The sequence below is a fragment of the Chaetodon auriga genome, chromosome 16, assembly GCF_051107435.1.
Source record: "Chaetodon auriga isolate fChaAug3 chromosome 16, fChaAug3.hap1, whole genome shotgun sequence".
In the NCBI taxonomy this organism is placed as follows: Eukaryota; Metazoa; Chordata; class Actinopteri; order Chaetodontiformes; family Chaetodontidae; genus Chaetodon; species Chaetodon auriga.
In genome coordinates this window covers 5,186,512-5,203,333 of record NC_135089.1, presented here as the reverse complement: position 1 = coordinate 5,203,333, position 16,822 = coordinate 5,186,512, and the positions used below count along the sequence as shown (strand labels likewise).

The window sequence follows — 16,822 nt, the reverse complement described above, 5'->3', positions numbered from 1 at the left end:
AAGGTGTGCAAAAGTTTCTGTTTGTTTGCCTAAAACACATTAAAATCTTGCAAACCAATGCCAAAATGGTGAACTGCCAAGTTGTTCGCATTATGTACTTTCAGAGTTACAAGTCAAACACACTGCTGGCTTGTTTTGAGATTCAGATCTTTTCCAAAAAAAAATGTGTTCCAGCTTATTTTTCCGCCTGGACTGATCTGACTGTCAGTTTACAGGAGTTGAGACTTTAAATGTGCTGTCACTGACTCCAGTTACTGCACACTGAGTTTTCCCCCTCAGCTGATCAAATGTTATTAAGGAAGAAACGAGTGTCAGCACGCCATAAACGTAGCCGTTCCCTGACACATCACACATGAGCAGGATGGAGAGTTTGGTGAATGAGGCAAAGCTGTATGACCCAACATGCGTTTAGTCAAGTCACGAATGAGGAAAGGCGTTCAAGTTTGGAAGTGAACCAGTCCGCAGGGAGCTCACACGACTCACGAGGAGCCGGCTCCGTCCCTCTGCAGCCATGGGAGCCTTTTCAGAGCGCCTAATCATTCTGTTTCTCCTCTTATCATCGGCATCAAACGTTGTCGGTAAGATGATTTTTATTCACTTTGAAAAGTTTCACCTGCTCAGGCGATCGGGGGTGTTTCCGCATCTTTGAAGGTACGAACAGTTTAGGTGCTGATGATCACACTTATTCATCGTAATGCCCTCAAACGGAACACAGAATAATTCACTCTTAGCTGACTTGAATGGAGCGATTGGGGTGTAGTTGGTTGGAGTTTTGCTGCTCCGCCGGAGCTTTCGCCGCCTTTCCTTATAAGGGAGTGAAAGGAGTCGGGGTGTGTTTCCCGTGAGATGACCGGGGGTCCTCCACAGGCTCCCCGGGCCCCCCCAGCTTCATCAACGACAGCTTCATTACCAGCAAACAATGCAGAGTGTATCATCTCTGGCTTTACTTTTCCTCAGTAAACTCAAAAACTAACCAAAACACTGTGACATAGTTTTCTGAAAAGTCTGCACCATCTGAACAGCCTCACACTGAGTGCTGCGTTCAACTCCTCCTGATCAAACCCATCAGATGTGTGTATTGACTGTAGGTCTACTTCAGAAGCCTTCCATTTCACAGCTCATTTGGAAGTTGACGTGATTTAAGGCACTTCTTCAAGAGTCAAATTAAATCTTTTTCTATATATTCTGTCAGATTGCTTTGTTCTTTGCTCAGATTTGGCACTTTTTACAGAGGTAAGTTAACATCGGTGACTGTGCGTCTGTGTGTAACTCTAGTGAGCCACCACACCCAGAGCACAGGCCATGCAAGATAACGAATATGGAAAAATTACTATCAGAAAACACGCTGAGGATTAGCATCGCTACTGTTATGGGCAAACTGCACCCGGACGTGATCAAGTACTAAATATTTACTCGTCAGGCTTCTCTTGTGAAAGACTATTCTGAAACTGTGTCAAAACATAGCAACACATGGAAACACACAAACAACACATATACAGCACATCAGCACATGTGTAGCGTTAAGCACTGTATACAGAGCTTAATGCTCTACAATGTCTTTACACCTGCATTACTCATCTTCATCAACAGTTTGTGGAGAGCTGCATGGCACAGTTGATTCATTTCTTCTTCACATGCGGTCAGCAGTAAGATCTACCTGTGCCACTTCCTCAGTGAGGAAATCTGTTTTGTGTTACACTTCTCTCTTTGTGGTCGTCACAGATTCCAACATCTGCACGTCACAAGGAGTCACCACTTGTCAACAGTGCCTGGCTGTTCACCCGAGCTGTGCGTGGTGCTCTCAGGAGGTAAAAACACCATATACATACACACAGCACCTGGTCGCTCCTCCCATTAATTACTCAATGTAGCAAGTCAGAACAGAAGCCCAGTTTCCCAACTGCATTCTTCCTGTTGTCATTCTCTGATGGTTGTTCTCAACATGCAACAGTGTAACACTGAAGCCTCTGATTAGGTGAGATTAAAAGAAGAGGAAAACTTGTTGCCCGCTGGGCTCCCATACTTGGGCATCAGCATCATCTCCTAAATTCAAGCCTAACAGTCCCTTTCTTTAACTGATTTTATCTGTTATCACTGAGTGCCTAACAGGTTGGGTGTGGTTGTTCCAGGAGTTTGGGAAGGGGGGATCCAGCGTGTCCCGCTGCGACCTGAAGGACAATCTGCTGAATGTGGGGTGCAGTGATGCGGCCGTGGAGTTTCCCTCCAGCACCCTGACTATTAATGAGGACGAGCCGCTTAGCGATAGGGCCTCTGGGACTGCTGACGATGTCACTCAGATAAAGCCTCAGAAACTCCACATGGTACTCAGACCAGGTACTTTTACACTCAACCAGACATCACGCACTGGTACCCTTAAGAGAACAGACACCAAGGACCATTGCTGTTGTGCATGCACTGATAGCCACACCAGAGCTGGATGCACATCTCCAGCATGATTTCTATATTTTATTGTCATTTAATATGTAATCTTTTTAACTTGAAAGACAGGAAATGTGCACCAATTGATCTAATTCAGTCTACGATGCACCTGTCCTTCTCTGTGGCCCTCCACTCTTTCCCTCCCAGGTGATACCAAGCAGTTCACCGTGTCAGTGAAACAGGTGGAGGATTACCCGGTGGACCTCTACTATCTGATGGATCTCTCCTTTTCAATGAAGGATGACTTGGCTCGCCTTCTCACCCTGGGCAACGAGCTCGCCGCCACCATGGGCCGCACCACAAGCAAACTGCGCATGGGCTTCGGAGCCTTTGTGGACAAGACCACGTCCCCTTACATGTACACCTACCCTCCGGAGGCAGTGGCAAACCCTTGCTTTGGGTAAGGAGCGAGGTTATTGTTGGTGTCACATTTGAGGCGACGGAGCTGAGGTGGAGACTTTCTAATCTCCTAAAAAGGTCCGTCCAGTTGTGTTTAACAACTTAAAATTAATTTTCTCCTTCGTTGATTTCCTATTCCACATTCGTCTGTTCACACAGAATTAATGAGAATTGCCAGGCTCAGTTCGGGTTCAAGCATGTGCTGTCACTGACGGAGAAGGTAGCTCGCTTCACCGAGGAGGTGAAGAAACAGCAGGTGTCTAGAAACAGAGATGCTCCAGAGGGTGGATTTGATGCTATCATGCAGGCTGTGGTGTGCAAGGTACGAAAATGTACTTACACACAGATACACATACACATGCTCGCCGATTTGCAAAGCTGAGTGTGTCCGCACACACAGATTAGTCTTTCCTTCACTTATTTAACTCTGTCTCCATCACCATTAGGATAGGATTGGCTGGCGGGCGGATGCCTCACACCTTTTGGTATTCACCACCGATGCCAAAACTCACATCGCTCTGGATGGACGTATAGCTGGAATTGTCCAGCCCAATGATGGACTATGTCACCTTGATGATAGCAACATTTACAACAAATCTACAGTCCTGGTAAAAGCAGAAATTTAAGTACACAAGTAATTCCCTCTGGTTTAGTTGGAAAAAAACCTGCTTCCATTGAAAACAATTTCCTTCCGGTGTCTTCCAGGACTACCCCTCGTTGGCGCTCATGACGGAGAAAATGTCTGAAAACAATATAAATTTAGTTTTTGCCGTCACCAGCTACGTGTTGCCGCTCTACAAGGTAAACAAACTGCACTGCTTGTGCCAGCGCATGAGTTTATTTAAGTTCCTCATATAAAAAAACAAACAAACAAAACTGGGTCGTCATCTTGCTGCCATGTCTGTCTTCCAGGAGTACAGTCAGCTCATTCCAGGCACAACTGTGGGAACGCTGTCCGATGACTCTGGGAATGTTATTCAGCTGATTGAGGAGGCGTATGCGGTAAGGGATGTCTAAATTTAGGACAATAAGCCAAACATGCAAATTGTTGTAATCTGTTTCATCTGAAAAAAAGTGACCCCATTTAACTTATGAACCTCCGATAAATAACTTCATGTTGAGCAGAGAATCCGCTCTAAAGTGGAGCTGGAGCTCCTGGGAGTCCCAGACGAGTTGAATCTCTCCTTCAATGCCACCTGCACAAATGGAGAAGTCATCCTTGGACTTAAGTCCTGCTCTGGCCTCAAGATTGGAGACACAGTACGTATCAGTTGAGGTGCTGATATGCACATGTGGCATCCAAACGCGCAGACTGTCACAGACATCTCATCCTCTTCAGGTGTCATTCAGCGTGGAGGCTCAGTTGCGTGGCTGCCCCAAAGAGAAGAGCCGCACTTTTACCATCAAACCTCGAGGCTTCAAGGATTCGCTGGAGGTCACGGTGGACTTCGCCTGTGGCTGCGACTGTGAAGCGAAAGCTGAAGCCAACAGCTCCGTCTGCAGCAACGGCAACGGGACCTACGAGTGCGGCGTGTGCCAGTGTCACCCGGGTCGCCTGGGCCCGCGATGTGAGTGCTCAGTGGAGGACTACAGTCCGTCTGATGATGTCAACTGCATCCCGAAGCCCGGGAGCCCGATCTGCAGCGGCAGAGGCGACTGTTTGTGCGGACAGTGCTCCTGCCATGCAAATGAGTTCGGTCAGGTGTGGGGCAAATACTGCGAATGTGACGACTTCAACTGCTTGCGCTTCAAAGGGGCGCTGTGTTCCGGTGAGTACGTGTTTTTGATTGGTGCTGGTTCTCTCTGAAGTTCAACAACACCAGTATAACATCTTGCTAAGAAACAGGCGCTCCTGATGCACAACACACCAATCATCCTCAGGGTCAAACAATCACACACTCAAGTGAATTAAGTGCAATCTTCATTACTGTGAGCACCACACACTAAACACCGTTTACCTCAGCTGATTCAGATGGTGGCAGAAGTCTCAAAACGCTCTGCATGGCTAGATTTTTACCCCTTTCTTAAATTTGGGTGAAGCAAGCCTTTATATCCGCATTAGCAGGAAAGATATAGTTGCCCTTCCCTTCCTTTTCCCTGCTCTTATGCTTCATCTGGCTCCGCTGGAACGTGGTTGTTTCCAGTCACTTTCAGTCTGTAAACACCTCCGTCGGTTTACATAGTGCTCTGATACTTAGCTTGACAAATCAAGAATTCTCAGCCTTTTCAAAACCCAGCTCCATTTACTAGTCTTTAGTCTCTAAATCTTTGCTTGCTTGTAAAGGACGGGTAAATAATTGCATAATCAAGCTGCTAGACATAAACAGGAATGCTTACAAATGACCAGTCCTCTGTCGGGCCTGTAAACTTGGTGCGAGCACTGTTTGATTGGTGGTCTTACCGCTCACAGCAGTGCAGCATGATGCGCTATCACTCCCTTTTACAAGTCTGCACAGTTCAGTGCACAGTTACTCAATCACAGCGATAAAACTTTAATAGCCTTTGTCATTGGGTAATTTCATGTAACAGCAGTTTGGGCCTGTGCCTGTAGGGAGGGGGGCTGAGCAACAGCGGAAATATGAAACTGCTCTCTTATATTTATGTACATTAAGTAGAGCAAATGTTATCTATGCATGCTAAATCTGATTCAAATGGAAATAATAAATAGAGCTCATGTTTTCTCCACCAAATTGGGCCACAACTCACGCCTGTGAGTATAGTGTGTTTTCTAGAGTTTGACCAGCTGGTTCACAAAAAAGACAGTGATTTCTGAGCTGCAGACCTTGCACACCTCTGTTCTCGTCTTACTGCAGTCATCGTAGATTAATCCTTGATTCCAGAAGTTATTATTTTTGGACTAGCCCCTCCACACTTGCTGCCTCGTGTGCTGGTCTGCCATGTCTCAGTAGGTCGCCAGGTTTGCTGTCATGTTTCAAAAACAAATGAAACTTCTAAATATATAGAAAAATGCATGTATTTAATTTAAACAAGTCTTTAAAGTTAGTAGTTAGAACCAGAGGCAGAGTCAAGTTCAAGTCAAGTCATGTAACTCAAGACTCAAGTCCAACACCTCTGGTTCTAACTAGCAAATGTTAGCATGCTGACATGCTAATGTTAACAAGGTAAACATGCATGGATGGCCTCATAGTTTAACAATCCAAAGCTAAACAAAATGTACTCTGGGCCGCCTGCGGGTGCACCAAGGCCTAAGAAGAAGATGGAGGGTCATGAGTGCAATATCAGGCTGAAACTTTCCTGGAGTTTATGACATTTACATCAACAGGGAGGAGTTTGGAATCATTTCTCAAGGAGGATGTTTTTCCGACACCCACTCACCAACCCACCAAACCCACACACCTACACGCATTAAGCCATAACTGGTGTAAGACAGTCCACAGAGCTCAACTCAGGACCGCTAAGTTTCTGTGTCCCAACAGAGCCGTGACGTTACTGTCTTTAAAGAGACAGCGTCCCTCGGCCCCAGCTCAATCGGAGCTGCCTTGACCCAGGGCTCCACACAGCTCTGTGTCTGTGATATTCCCTGTGGCTCTGTATTTCTTCCTCTGCCGAGAGGCTGTGGGTTCTGTGCAGGACCAGGAAGCAGGACTCAACAAGCACAGCTCCAGGGCCCATAAATATGAGGGAAGAGAGAACAGGAAAGTTTGCATTCCTCTGCTGGCAATTTGCCCGACGTCTGTTTTCACCAGTGTGTCTCTTCCCTCGCTGCACTCGATTCTGTTCCCTCTCTTCTAACAGTATAATGTTCTGTTTTAAGTGCTCTGCCTTTCCCCTGTGTTTGTCCTTTTATCATGGTCATGTTGACCTTCTGTAAAGCCCAGACATGTGATTAATGGGCAGAATTACTGTGTAGTCTCACAGAGAGAGTGGGATGATGTAAACTCCCTTTTATGTGTGTGAATCAACTTTACAGCTAATAGGAACAAGGCAACTGCACCACACTGCAAAAAGTACGCATTCTTACAATGGTAATGTCATCTTACAATGTTTTTGGGGAAAAAAGCATCATAGATTTTTCTTGCTTTCAAAGTTTTTGTTAACTTGTTGCCAAAGTAAGAAAGATCACTCAGTGATTGCATTGCTAAGCGTTATACGTGACTCTATTAGTCATTAACAAGTGACAACACCGGCAGTGACAGCATCTGATCACATCACAGCTATAAATACAATCTAACAGTGAAGCCGAGGTAGACAGGGCGAAGTCTGGGGAATTGTTTTCTCAAGTTTACAACAGCGGATGATTTGTTTTGAGCTCTGGAATTAGGGACCCTTGAACCCTCTGTGATATTTCATGACCAGTCCCTCCCCCAGTCTGACCCAGCTGGGCTGTGACTCATTCACTTGGCTCTTAGTCATCCAGTGCCAAATCCTGTTTGCTTTCCTGCTAAGAACGCTGCAGTCTCTGGGGCTCTGCCTTTGTTTCTGAGGTAGCTTATTGTGCTGATGTGAGGTGTCTCTCTGTAATCCAGGGAGAACGCCTCGCCTCCGGATTCTGTCAGTAAATGGTTACATCACTGTAACCCTGTTCCTAGAACGACCGGGCCTCTGCGCTTTCTAAACTTCAGCAGAGACTGAGGAAGTGCGCCTGTAGTGCCCGTGAGGAGATGGAGAATCATTAGTGCATACTTTCCCAGGACATTTCCTGCCTTTGTCAGAGCAGGGATGATTAAGAGATATGCGTAATGTCTCTTTCTGAGTAAGATTAGATTTAAGAGCAATTAGCTACCAAGTTATTGTGGTACTCGAATTGTTTTAAAGAGGTTTGTCATGTGAGCAAACAGAGCAGCAAAAGCTCAGAGTTCACTCATACATGACCTACTCGAAATGGCTAGTGCTTTGATTCTCTTTAAATAAACCAGTTAATCCATCAACACTAATTTTAAAGGTATTAAATAAATAAGTACACATTCGTAACACATTACACCTAATATTAGTAATAACATGGTTGCAGAATCTACAATCATATCCAGAAGCATCCAACGTGTTTTAAATGAAAATACAGGTTTGGCAATGAAAGAATATGTATATTTTGAAGGACTATGACCGCATTTAGCTCCTCATACTTGGTTCTTTCAGATCATGGGAAGTGTAGCTGTGGGCTCTGCCAGTGCGATGCTGGCTGGCAAGGAGAAAACTGCAACTGCTCCACACGCACGGACACCTGCATGTCCAGCATCGGCCTGCTGTGCAGCGGCCGGGGGAACTGCGAGTGTGGGGTTTGTCAGTGCACTCAGCCCGGCGCCTACGGAGCTACCTGTGAGAAATGCCCCACCTGTCCCGATTCCTGCACTATTAAAAAGTGAGTTCCTAAGTTTGTGTTTGTACTGACAAAAGAGGAGGGTACATTTCATGTCCACTAGATGTTGATTCTTCAGAGAGGGTCGCCAAGAGCAATGGGAGATTTTATGGCAAATTGGTCAGTATCTGCTGAGTGTTGACCACTTAACTAGTCACCTGACCAAACTGAGGTCAACAACTGACTTCGCCATGCCGAGGCCCCGAGCAGGGAAAACAGTCTTCGGCAAAGAATTTGAGACTAAGTTGGCTGGCTGCACTCTGCAGTGCAAACATCGTTCCATCATAACATTCCCACATTCCAGGATTTCAACAAACTGCTCCCACACACATTTCAGACAAACTCAGGTGTGGTTTCATGCACAGCTGAGAAAGGTCAAACTTCTCTCAAAGCCACAGCAGTGAGCAGATATCCACCCTTCACAGGTTCATCTTAATGGAGCTGTACTGTGAGGAGTTTCTACTAGTTTATCCACCCTTTGCATATCAAATTCAGCCATGCACTGCTATCAAACAGCATTAATGGTAAACACACTGTGTACTGGATTAAGGTATGGGACTCTGCTTGCAGGCACTGCGTTGAGTGTCAGCACTTCAAGAGAGGACAGTACACTGAAGACAACAGCTGCAATAGAATCTGCAAAGATGAAATTAAAGTAGTGGATGAACTGGGTGAGAACTCTTCCATCTTTAACCTCCTTACTGCATACTTCGATTTTAACCTGTCGTGATATTGTTTACTGTTGTTTTCCAGCTGCTGATCATGAGCAAAATGTCCTTGAAAGCAGCATTGATACATGCATTGTGATCCAACAATATTATGCACTGATAAATAGGATATATTGCATCTTAGATCTTATCATCTTCATCCTGCAGGCTTCCACGATCGCAATGCAGTGAACTGCTCATACAAAGATGAGAATGACTGCGTGGAGCACTTCCAGTATTACGAAGATGAAAGTGGCAAATCCATTCTGTTTGTGGTAAAAGAGCCAGGTACTGTGAGAGTTTGTGTGCATGTATGAGACATTTAAACTGCCAGAGCACTGAGCATTATAATTGAGGTACATTATTAGGTCGGCCTGTTTCTGGCAGGTTACAGCCGCAGGGGAGCAGAGAATCCAGTGATGTGTTCTTTGGAAAAGAACACATCATCGTTCATCAACCAGAGTCAGATACATAGAGATGATGTGCTGAATGGCTGAGCAGCAGAGTGTCTGACACTGGACTGCACTGGTTGCTTAACTTCATACCTCCTAACAAACATCACGGAACACTGGAAATGAGCTCTTTCCCTCTCTCTGCCCCCCTTCCTGTCTCTCGCCTCTCAGAGTGTCCTGAAGGTGCAGACATCTTGGTGGTGCTCTTGGCGGTGGCCGGAGCCATTCTGCTACTGGGCCTTGTCGGCCTGCTCATCTGGAAGCTGCTGGTCACCATCCACGACCGCAGAGAGTTCGCCAAGTTTGAGGAGGAGAGAGCAAAGGCCAAATGGGATACGGTGAGGAATAATAATAATTTAAGCATTTACAGCTTTTCATTGAGGGATTGACGGAGTACTTCAAATGCAGCAGCAGAACGTGGCTGCCAGCCTCGAGAGGGGGAAGTCTAAACTGTCCTTCAAAAATTTGGATATCAAGTGAGAGACTGACTTAAGCAGCTTTATCTCTGTTTTCATTTCGCAGGCGAACAATCCCTTGTATAAAGGAGCCACCTCCACCTTCACCAACGTAGCGTACCGAGGCAACTGACGAATGAATGCAACGAGACAAACTCAGGGGTCAGCGACAGACGTGGAATGTAGAAGCAGAGAAATGAATGAGAAGAAGATCCTTTACACTGTCTAGCGAGCGGCCACTGTAGCTGAAAAGTAGTTACTGCTGTCAACAACATGATGTAATAATTGTACATATTGTAAAAATCACTGTTAATGTAAGTCACACATGGTTTCACACATGTAGAGTTCTCCAAGCACACTGCAAACAGACAACAAAATGGTTTAGACACTGTGTAATGTGATCATTTACTAATCCTGTTTGACTTACACTCAAATGAAAACAGTCCAAAGACAATATATTTCATGTTTGCCCTCATCAGCTTTATTGATTTTTGTAAATAATGCTCCAAAAACACCTGTTTGGAACATTCCACAGGTAAACAGGCTCATTGGCAACAGGTGATAGTCTCATGATTGGGTTTGACAGAGACATCCTGGAAAGGCTCAGTCGTTCACGAGCGAGGATGGAGCGAGGTTCACCACTTTGTTGTACTGTAGATTACATGCAATCAGATAGGAGTTCATCAACATAAACAGCTATACGGTCAGTTTACAGTAAGGGGAACTCTTTCACTTTCACTCTTCCACCATTACAATATTTATTGTTTTTCAGTTTTACTCTTTTGCTCACATTTTAAAACAGAATTAGGAATCACCAGGACCTGATTGTATTAAGTTGATATAGAACTGAACATTAATGAACAGTGTCTTCCACCATGTTTGATGTATTATTTACACCAAAGCTTTGTCTTTTGAAAGCTCTTTCAGAGTGCAGCTGCAGCCTATTTTAAAGAAAAGAGCAAACGAATCACAGCAGAGTTGATCAGTGCACGTAAACTGTGTGCTGTAGAATTTTGATGAATTATTAAAAGATGCTTGAAGGGTTTTCATGTACATACTTCCCTTTCTTCAAACACAGACATGTTTGTGGTGATGGTTTAGACGTGAATGCAGCGCTCTGTGTGGTTACAGTTTACTCTAAAAAGCCTGAACTGCAGCCTCTGGGCTGACTTTGTTTACAGTGATGTTCATGGTCTGTGTGGTTTTTTTTTAAATGCATATCAGCAACATTAACTTTACACCTGCTTTGACTGATTTCTTGCTCCCTGCATTATCACCTGTTTTTTGTGTTTGTTGGACTTTTGTATTGTTTGTTCTATTTGTAAAATTGTATGAAAAACTTGTGACCTCTCCTGCCACTGCTGTTGGATTTATTTCGATTTTCTACTGACCTGCACTGTGTTACACTGACATGCCTGATTCTTTGTTTGCGTACGGCACATGAGCAGATTTTATTGCACATCTGTGATGGGAAGAACAAATGAACTTGCTCTTGCTCTTTTGTAACCTCTATATGGGAGAAATGAGTACAATGTGAGGTGCACTGTGGTTGTGCAGCTCTGATTCTCTCTCAGGACACAGCCTGCAAGCTCATTGCATAAATGTATGTTTTTATGCACGGTTTTAAAGACGCTTGGAGTTTCACTGTAGGTTGTTACACAGAGGGAATGCATAAAGGTAAATCATACCTGACTTTTAATACCCAATTTTTGTGTGATGCTTGACATTTGGGTTCCTTCTAAGATGGTTTTACTCTTTATTAAAGTCAGACTTATGAAAGCCTGAAAGGCAAGTTATTTGAGAGTCAGATCCATGGCAATAAGTTGTTAAAATCTTTCTGTATTCACTCTGTGCACCGTTGGCTGGCGTCACATGTTGGATCAACATTATAATAAATATCACTGATGCCTTCTCTGCGTGATTTCAGTGAGAAGCCGAGTCTTTCGTTGTGCCTCTCAGCTTTGTTCAGACTAAGACACAAGTTATTAAACAAACTCGGAGAAAAGCTCTGAAAATATCTTTATGTAAGTACTGAAAATCATTAAACAAAGCAGAGAGAGAAATATATTCTGAAAATGCATCAGAAGGATGCAGGGCCGTCCGCAGCAGGTGAGCAGGAGAGATGTGAATGCAGGAATTTAGGTCTCCTTTGATTCATGAATTTCATGAAGTATCAAAGGAACAATGAAGACCTTACATTCAATGATGTGGACGCTTCACAAATACTAATAAAATTCAGTGTCAAGATGACCACAAACTGCCATCGGCTATATTAAGTTATTTCCTGTTGAAACAACACCACACATCTCTGTCACCACATCTGCTCACTCCAGCCTAATAGTCCTGTTAGTGTGCACAGCATCAGACAGTGTTTCCTATACAGATTGTCGGCACAGTGCTGTGATGTAAACATGTAACATGTTTGATCACTGGTGTGCAGCAGCTCTGCTTTCTTCGTACATTATTATTCTAACCAATGAGTCTGTCTGCTTGCAGTAGCAGAAGGGGGTCTTTGTAAATCTAATAGCTCATTTCAGATGTTGACTTCCTCCTGACATGAAACTCGTCACAACAACCAGGTCAGCTAATCATTGTTCTCGATCTCAATTTTGCACAGTGCAAAAGTCACAATTTGACATGTGCCAACGAGCGTAGGAGAACCTTATTTCCTTCCAGATAAAGAAGATAAATACAACACTGTGAACCTTCACACAATGCATCTTGAAAGTCTAAAGCATTTATCAGTAAATCTCCTCCTGCTGGCTAAAGACATTATTTGTTAAAGTAGCTGCTTTTTTTTTTTTCTTTTTTTTTGTACAAAGACTTCCAGAGTGCTGCTGTGCTAGGCTCCACCCCAGCACAGCATCCATGCACTTGTGAATCAGAAAACTTACTGTAGGAGGCCACAAAAAATCCATCTACAAGTGCATAACGACCTCAACGTCAGATTTAATTTCAACATTTAACCTCTCTGCACAAGTTACATGGGGCAAACCGCTGTTTCTCAGCTGGTAAAACACATTAGTGTACACAAACTCAACTCATGAGTTCACGGTTGACCTGTGCAACGTCAGTCCAGACACCCGCGTCATCCATGCGTGTCAGACTGACGCCAACAGGTCACAGCTAAGACAGTCTTGGCATGTGTCTCCCTCTAGTGTACAAACACTGCAACTCTGCAGCTCGACTGCAGAGAGGCAGCCTGAAAGTTCTGTGCAGATCGTTTTATCGTCAGGCAGCCTGTAGACCCGTGTACAGAGCTGGATGATCGTCTGACTGAGAGTGCACTCTTATGATGTCACTTGCGTCCATTGAGATCTGGACAAAGAAGCGTGTCTCCTTCACGTGCTCCGCAGACCATGGCAAATTTACTGATTACAACTAATTAGACCTATGCTAGCATACTGTGCTTTGTGATGCAGCGTGCTCTTCAGCCACTGGGAGGAAGAGGAGCAGTCTATTTTACGATTTACCAAGTTTAATCTATACTATTAGCCTTGATCTAAATAGGTCCGATAGTCCTTGAACGCAGCACGATTGGACTCACGGCTTCCGTCGCGTCAGTCCGAACATGGCGGCGCCCCATGCCGTGGCCGGAGTGGAGGGAGGCAGCAGCGAAACAGAGCTGATTGTGGCAGAATCAGGCACCGGAGATGCGAAGAGACCTCAGTTCGGGACCCGGTTCCTCACAGACCCGCGGCAGGTCTTCCAGCACAACGCATGGTCGGTAACTTGAAGCAGAAACCCAAAAGGACAGACAGATGTTCGCGTGCATCTCTGTCAGAGCCAGTGTCTCCTGACTGGGACATTATCATCACTTACATGACTGCTGGAATAGTTTGATAAACCTGCTTTTGCTGATTGATTGTAGACAATGATAAGCAAATGCAATGCTTTTATTTTGTAGCGATAGCTTGTCACTGATTGGCTGATTTACAGTCTGTTGTTGTTGTTGTTTGTTGTTGTTGTTGTTGTTTTGAAGGGGTTTACCAAAGGACAGGTCTTATTATTTTCAGGCAATTTTCATTGTATTTCTATCATATTTGGCAAATATGATATATTCTTAAGTCATATGGTATCATTTGATCATAGAACTTAACATTAAATAATAATATAATCACATTTAATGAACAATATTTTGGTAAAATGATGATATCTAGTAGTCGTACTCCATCTTATTGTCTAAATTAACAATGTACCTGCGGGTTCTTCCTTCTTTCTGTTGAAGGATTTTGGTTAATTTAATTAAACTGTTTATTTACTTGATGTGCTTTCATCCTATTTCCCCCGTCCGCTCTGAATATTATCTCAGGATGTGTTTCTGTCCTGTTATCCTCTGCATCACTTCTGGATAATCGTGTTCTGTCGTCAACAGGGACAATGTGGAGTGGACTGAGGAACAAGAAGCATCTGCCAAGAAGAAAGTCCTAGAAAACAGTCAGCCACTGCCTTCAGAGAAACAAGGTGGCGTTGCCGTTAAGACTCGTGCACATAAACAGGATGACTGACATCGAGGATCAGTTTAGCGCATGCACTCATTTTCATTAAAGCTTTATGTGATCAGTGTGAAAACATGCAGAGACTGACCTTGTTATTGCTGCAGAATGTTTATATTAATGGTGTGCACAAATTGGCTCATAAAGTTGAGGCTGTAATTGATTTTTGACAGTTGTCTTTGATAATTGGCTTTAGACAAACCACTAAAATGATAAGTGATGACTTCCACTTAAGTAATATTGCCCATAATCAATTTTATGCTTTGCTTATGCTGTGATTTGTAATCATGGTAAGATGTGTTAGATTACCACTCTAACGCCTGGCTTTGCCGTCTTACCTGTTTTGCAGAGGAGTACGACTGCCGGGCGAACGAGTACTGGAACGATTTTTACACGATCCACGAGAACCGCTTCTTCAAAGACCGCCACTGGCTCTTCACAGAGTTCCCAGAGTTGGCCCCGCAGTGTAGCCTGAACCACGAGTCCCATCCCGAGGCCTGCGGCACAGACGAGAGTCGGCAGGACGGTCCGGACCAGGAGCGAAGAAGGGAGGTCGCAGCTGCGCCTCACGCTGACGGTGACGTCCCCGGCTCCTCTGCCACATATCGCATTCTGGAGGTGAGAGTCGGTTGAAAGCACGTTGTCGGATGGCTGCAACACAAATGAAAGCTCACAGTTTGAGCTTTTTTTAGTCAGACTTCATTGGCTTGTAGCAAGCTTTGCTGCTATGTGTGTTAGTGTTTTACATTGAGTAAACATTTGATCAAACCAAATAATTGCAGTTTGATTTGATGTCTGTCGCACAGGTTGGCTGTGGTGTGGGCAATACAGTTTTTCCAATCCTGAAGACCAACAAGTAAGTGCAGTCGAGGCTTGTGCGTGTGGTTTCAAGCCATTTCTCGGCAGATAATGTTCTCTGCGTCTGTCTAACGTTGAGCACTTAAAATTATAACTGCAGCGTTGCTTTTCGCAGCGACCCGGGACTCTTTGTTTACTGCTGCGATTTCTCCAGCACTGCTGTGGAGTTAGTCAAGGTGAGACGATGGAAACAATGAAAGCGTGTTGTGTTGATAGCTGTGTTCGTCTCTGGGGCTGTGGGCTGACTGATGAATTAACATTGCCTTCTTGTAATCAGACTAATCCAGAATATGACCCTGGGCGCTGCTTCGCCTTTGTTCATGACTTGAGTGATGTGGAAGCCAATTACCCCGTCCCCGATGGAACCCTTGATGTTATAGTGCTAATCTTTGTGTTATCAGCGTTGCATCCCAACAAGTAAGAACTCCTTTGTGCCTTTCTTCTCCTCTTTGGCTTTCACTCAGTGCGAGTCACTGAGTAAAGCTCTGGTTTACTTAAAGTTTCACCCTGTCTCAGGATGCAGGCATCCATCAGTCGATTAGCACGGCTGATGAAGCCCGGGGGAGTGATGCTGCTCAGGGACTACGGACGCTATGATATGGCACAGCTTCGCTTCAAGAAAGGTGAGTCAGGCTGAAGCCCAGAGAGCCTCCTCTCCAAGTAGCTGTTCATGAAGTCCAGATTCAGAAAGGTCAATTATTCTTCACTTCTGTCTGTAATTTGCTGGAGATGTCCTTTTATTTCTCTCAGGGAGGTGTCTGTCTGAAAACTTTTACGTCCGAGGTGATGGAACAAGAGTGTATTTCTTTACTCAAGGTAAAAATAAAGCCACATTGGTGAACGTTTATTGGGATTCTTTCGTTCTGCGGTCATGTTTATGTGCTGCTTTTGATTTTAGATGAGCTCCATGAGATGTTCACTGAGGCAGGGCTTGAGAAAGTGCAGAACCTCGTGGACAGACGGCTCCAGGTCAACAGGGGCAAGCAGCTCACCATGTACCGGGTGTGGATCCAGTGCAAGTACCGCAAAGCTCTCGTTCAGTCACATGAGACGCAGGACCGAGACACGGGAGAGACCCCGTCTGGGTCGACCTCCGACCACGACTGAAACCAGAAGCTCAAACCCAGGCGGTGCTGGCTGGAAGGCCTTACACCATCTCAGCTGCCATAATGTTGATGGACTCGTTTTACGGCTGGCGTTCCTGATGTTGCCGCAATTCTGGCTGCAAGAGTCACGATTTCTCATTTTGTGCTGATGAGTTCAGTAATCTGAGAAAGGGCTGGTTACCCCTGTGTAAATGTATTCTGCCAGATGCTGTTTTTAATGAGCTGATGTTTTGGGATAAATGGCATGATTTTAGATAACTTCATGACACTTTTCTATATGCAAAACGAATAAAAAAACTGAATTGTAAAGCTGTTGTTTCTGTCGGCATTTCAAAGCTGCGTCCAGAAGTGTTTTGTTAAAGAAAGGAATCACTGATTTGTGTTGTTGGTCCTCTCTGTCACAGGCTCTTGGATGATTAATTAATTAATTAATTGGCTACTTTGGGGAAAAAAAGCATTAATTTTGTAATTTATTGGTATTATATAAGTGCAGCATGTGGGTGTGAACATCATGGTAATGGCCACTTTCTGATAAATGATCATTTAGGTGGTGGTGTGGGTGGGCGCTGTTAAATTGTATTGTGTACAGAGGGATT

General features: G+C 44.5%; 2 protein-coding genes across 2 annotated transcripts; both read left to right on the top strand.

The window, feature by feature from the left end:
• The first annotated feature begins 316 nt into the window (after window positions 1–316).
• Window positions 317–11,678, top strand: itgb3a (integrin beta 3a). Its single transcript, XM_076751853.1, has 15 exons — window positions 317–578; window positions 1,723–1,808; window positions 2,130–2,334; window positions 2,587–2,839; window positions 2,998–3,160; window positions 3,285–3,446; window positions 3,544–3,639; window positions 3,751–3,840; window positions 3,964–4,098; window positions 4,178–4,607; window positions 7,933–8,155; window positions 8,723–8,823; window positions 9,028–9,147; window positions 9,483–9,649; window positions 9,834–11,678. The coding sequence occupies exons 1-15, from the start codon at window positions 512–514 to the stop codon at window positions 9,897–9,899; spliced, it is 2,364 nt and encodes a 787-aa protein (XP_076607968.1). The 5' UTR covers window positions 317–511; the 3' UTR covers window positions 9,900–11,678.
• A 1,251-nt stretch (window positions 11,679–12,929) lies between these two features.
• mettl2a (methyltransferase 2A, methylcytidine) lies at window positions 12,930–16,558 on the top strand. The gene is made up of 9 exons (XM_076751857.1): window positions 12,930–13,489; window positions 14,142–14,230; window positions 14,612–14,880; window positions 15,069–15,118; window positions 15,236–15,296; window positions 15,398–15,537; window positions 15,637–15,743; window positions 15,871–15,936; window positions 16,019–16,558. Exons 1-9 carry the CDS (start codon window positions 13,338–13,340, stop codon window positions 16,225–16,227), a joined length of 1,143 nt encoding a protein of 380 aa, XP_076607972.1. The 5' UTR covers window positions 12,930–13,337; the 3' UTR covers window positions 16,228–16,558.
• Window positions 16,559–16,822: the final 264 nt, after the last annotated feature.

Bases quoted from the DNA above. Each gene is read 5' to 3' on its own strand.
- mettl2a (XM_076751857.1), top strand. From the start codon at position 13,338: ATGGCGGCGCCCCATGCCGTGGCCGGAGTGGAGGGAGGCAGCAGCGAA. The intron at 13,490-14,141 runs GTCGGTAACTTG...TGTCGTCAACAG, and splicing joins GTCTTCCAGCACAACGCATG to GGACAATGTGGAGTGGACTG. The intron at 15,744-15,870 runs GTGAGTCAGGCT...TATTTCTCTCAG, and splicing joins ACAGCTTCGCTTCAAGAAAG to GGAGGTGTCTGTCTGAAAAC.
- itgb3a (XM_076751853.1), top strand. From the start codon at position 512: ATGGGAGCCTTTTCAGAGCGCCTAATCATTCTGTTTCTCCTCTTATCA. The intron at 3,447-3,543 runs GTAAAAGCAGAA...GGTGTCTTCCAG, and splicing joins ACAACAAATCTACAGTCCTG to GACTACCCCTCGTTGGCGCT. The intron at 3,841-3,963 runs GTAAGGGATGTC...CATGTTGAGCAG, and splicing joins TGATTGAGGAGGCGTATGCG to AGAATCCGCTCTAAAGTGGA.